This window comes from Otolemur garnettii, unplaced genomic scaffold (assembly GCF_000181295.1).
Source record: "Otolemur garnettii isolate 467f Iridium unplaced genomic scaffold, OtoGar3 scaffold00083, whole genome shotgun sequence".
In the NCBI taxonomy this organism is placed as follows: domain Eukaryota; kingdom Metazoa; phylum Chordata; class Mammalia; order Primates; family Galagidae; genus Otolemur; species Otolemur garnettii.
Window position 1 is genome coordinate 7,696,466 of NW_003852478.1, and position 3,567 is coordinate 7,700,032.

Here is a 3,567-nt window from a genome sequence, read left to right on the forward strand (position 1 = left end):
GCTGTTCCCTCTGTTCCCTTGGCTGTTCCCTCTCTTCCCTTGGCTCTTTCTTCCCCTTTTCCTCTCATGACCTGATCCTGTATTTTAGCTTCACTGGTCATTACTGTATCACAACCATCCGAATTTCAGGTTGTAAGTGACCCACTGATGTGGGTCTGTGCACTGACCAGGTAGCACCTGTGAGCAGGTCTCTCCTCTCCATACCACCCCTTCTGACCGCGTCCCTGTCCTGTGCCCCCAGCTGTATTGCACATGGCTGGCTCACACCTGTTGCCCTTTCCTCACCTGGCCTGGATGGCGTTTGCTCCTTAGGAAGTCAGGTCAGTTCTTGTATCCAGCCTTGTATGTGTGGAAGGTGCCACAAATCACAGATACCGCGTGCAGGCCAGGTGCGGTGGCTCACGCCTGTAACCCTAGCACTCTGGGAGGTTGAGGCGGGTAGATTGGCTGAGCTCAGGAGTTCAAGACTGGTGCAAAGCGAGGGCCAATCCACTGAAACTAGATATATTATCTGGGTGTGGTGGCAGGTATCTATGGTCTCAGCTACGTGGGAGGCTGAGGCAGGACCATTGCTTGACGCTAAGAGTTTGAGGTTACTACGAGCTGTGATGCCACAGCACTCCACAGAGTGAGACTCTGTGTCTCAAAAAAAATAAATAAATGAAATCCAGTGTGCATGCACTGTATTCCCTGTGATCGTATGGCGGTTGCAGAAACCTCCGAGGAACCTGCCCACCCCACCGGGGACCCTTCTTTCCTCCCCCAACTTGGGCTTTGCTTTCTCAGCCACTGCCCCCTTCTCCATCAGCACGTTCTCTCCCCAGCGTCTGTCGCGTCTCCCTGTGAGCTCACAGCTCCTCACTGGACATTCTGGTCACTCTCTGTAGACCAGCCCGTTTCACGCCTTTTCTTGGATCTAGCTGATTTTCTCCTGTCTCACTGTGTGTGCCACTTTCCTGCTGAGAAACCTACAGTGAGTGTATGTGGTCCCTGAGGTGCATTTTCGGTTTTTCCACCAGGTTCACCACAGGCCTCTCAGGTCGGCCTCCCGGCCAGCCTCTCTCACACCGTCCCCCTACTCCTTCGCCTCCTTCACCTCTTCTGATGTGGCCAAGGTCCAGCCCACCTCTTTTCTTCAGGTTGACGCTGTGTCCCACAGCTGTGAGTCATGTTCAGGGGTGTTCGGAAGTGTATTAAGGACCATGTGTGGTGCCCAAGGGCACTATTTCCCAGCACCTGGCACGATGCTCTTGTTGATTGCACTTCATGACCAGATACTTGGACCCGTGGGTACATGAATGAATAAATGAAGGTCCAAGTTTCACACTCAGAGTCTAAAATTTGTGCCTTTATAAACTAGATAAACTAGTTTCCTACCAGGAGATCTGTGTTGGCATTAGTTAGGCTGGTCAGGTTGAAGCCCACCGTAGGCCACAAATTATCTTATGGTCTCATCCTTAAAATGGGATTGTCATTTTCTGCCTTGTTGTTTGGAGATTCATGAATGATCCTTCTGATAGATGTTGCCATGTCGGGAGAATTGTATAGAAATAACTGAATCCACTGAGCTTGAGTAAAAGACAAGCTATGTCGTGGTCTTGTGCGTTCCTCTAGAAGAGTGACAGGCCAATGGATTTTTCCCCATAGTGTGAGATTTTGTTTCTGTTGTTTCTGAGCCAAGTATCGCATGCCCAAGCCATGATGATGGCCTATATTCAGAATGGACACTTGACCTAGTTGTGTGTCTAACCCAAAGAAGGTCGTGGCATCCAGCATCCTGGCTCAGACACCAAATGTGACCCTCAGGATTAATTGAGGGTTGCAGAAAATAACTTCGTTTTTCTGGATGAACTTAAGAAACTTTAGACAGAGTTCTCTTTCCAGCCATAAATAGCAGGGCAGCTTTGTCCTATTTTTATTGTAGAGTACACAGAGATGGAACTCTGCATTGGAAGAAATGCATTATTTCGCCAAGGAAGAAGCTTCTACTCAACATGATTCTTGTTTTTCTTGGCAGGCTCTTCTCAACCATCTGTGAGTCCAGGAGAACTGTCTCCACCATTCATCCATCCAACAAAATCAGAGTTAATAGTCAACGTTGGCACCGAGCTCCGGCTGCTATGCACCGATCCCGGCTTTGTCAAATGGACTTTTGAGATCCTGAATCAGATGCGTGAGAATAAGCTCAATGAATGGATCATGGAAAAAGCAGAGGCCACCAACACGGGCAGATACACGTGCACCAACGAACACGGCTTAAGCAGTTCCATTTATGTGTTTGTTAGAGGTAAATGCTTGACTTCTGGGTGGCTGTGCTTTAGAAAGCTTAATACCCTGCTCTTAATTTTGGACGACACATGGATGACTGAGCCACAGATAAAGCAGTACTGGCGGGGTCTAGAAAGCCTGGAGCACGTGTTTTCTTTGCTGTGTGCCCATCTTTTGATGCACAGTGGCTGCGGGTATGGCCCCAGCTGGAGGTCTGCGGGACTGTGATACCCTTCCTAATGAGATTACAGTGGGTTTAGCCCATTTGTGATGGTTCCCTGAGTAAACCCTTAGAATCAATTAGGCCCTTTGGGAAAGCTGCTTTTTAATGCCTGGAGATACTAGATACTCCCACTTAGTAAAAACACTTCGGGGAACCAAAGGCCTCTAAAGCCCTAAGAAGACTGACACTTCAAAAGATTTGGCCCACTTTTAGGGAGTAAATTCCAGAAAAATAATGTGGTCAGTTAAGCATCACGTGTCTGTCGTAGGTCCTTTGTAGACTGACTCATCTCAACAATTGTGACCTTTTGGGCGGTGCCTGTGGCTCAAAAGAGTAGGACGCTGGCCCCATATACCAGAGATGGTGGACTCAAACCGAGCCCCAGCCAAAAACTGCAAAAAAAAAAAAAAAGAAAAGAAAAAGAAAAAAAAATTGTGACCTCTTAGGAACAAAAGAAAAAGAAAGGTGATGGTCAGATTTCCGTAATTTATTTCCCATGACAAATTCAGTGATTTGTCTCTGTTTATGCTTTTAATAACCTTGTCAAGAGTAGGTGTGGTGGGTTGGGGTGTATATTTCAGCTGATGTAAAATCTGAGCTCCTGACAGCTTAAGATACCCTTAAGCCGCCCAAGTTACAGGAGGAGGACTAGAGTCCTTGTTTCTAGTCCTGGTTGTTGTTGGATAGAGCTGTCTCTGAAACAGGCTGGAGGTGAGAGACCTCCTCTGTGGTGCTGGGAACAAACAGCGGATGTGATGATCTGAGACGGCAGATCTGAACTCCCTCAGCTGTCGGTCTCCTCCCTGCAGGATCTGGGTAAGGTTACCTGCTCTGTCTTCCTTACTAATTGCTGTTAGGGAGCCAGGACTGTGCAGATTCTAACATGCTTTATTGAGGGCGATAAAGCCAGCTCACACGACGTCTCTCCTGGTTCACCAGCTGAACAGAGATGCCTGGTGAGGTGCAGCTCCATCTCAGGGCTGGCTCTGATTATAAAGAGATGCCCTGGTGAGCTGCAGCTCCATCTCAGGGCTGGCTCTGTGATCATAAAGAGATGCCCTGGTGAGCTGCAGCTC

At 48.3% G+C, this 3,567-nt stretch overlaps 1 protein-coding gene across 3 annotated transcripts in view; it reads left to right on the forward strand.

Annotated features, from left to right (window-relative positions):
- Positions 1 to 3,567, forward strand: part of KIT (KIT proto-oncogene receptor tyrosine kinase) — an 88,647-nt gene that overhangs the window by 37,146 nt on the left and 47,934 nt on the right. For all 3 annotated transcript variants that reach the window (XM_003794609.2, XM_023515973.1, XM_012808082.2), the window contains exon 2: positions 2,018 to 2,287. In XM_003794609.2, the coding sequence (XP_003794657.1) occupies positions 2,018 to 2,287 (270 nt within the window). The remainder of the gene's footprint in view (positions 1 to 2,017; positions 2,288 to 3,567) is intronic.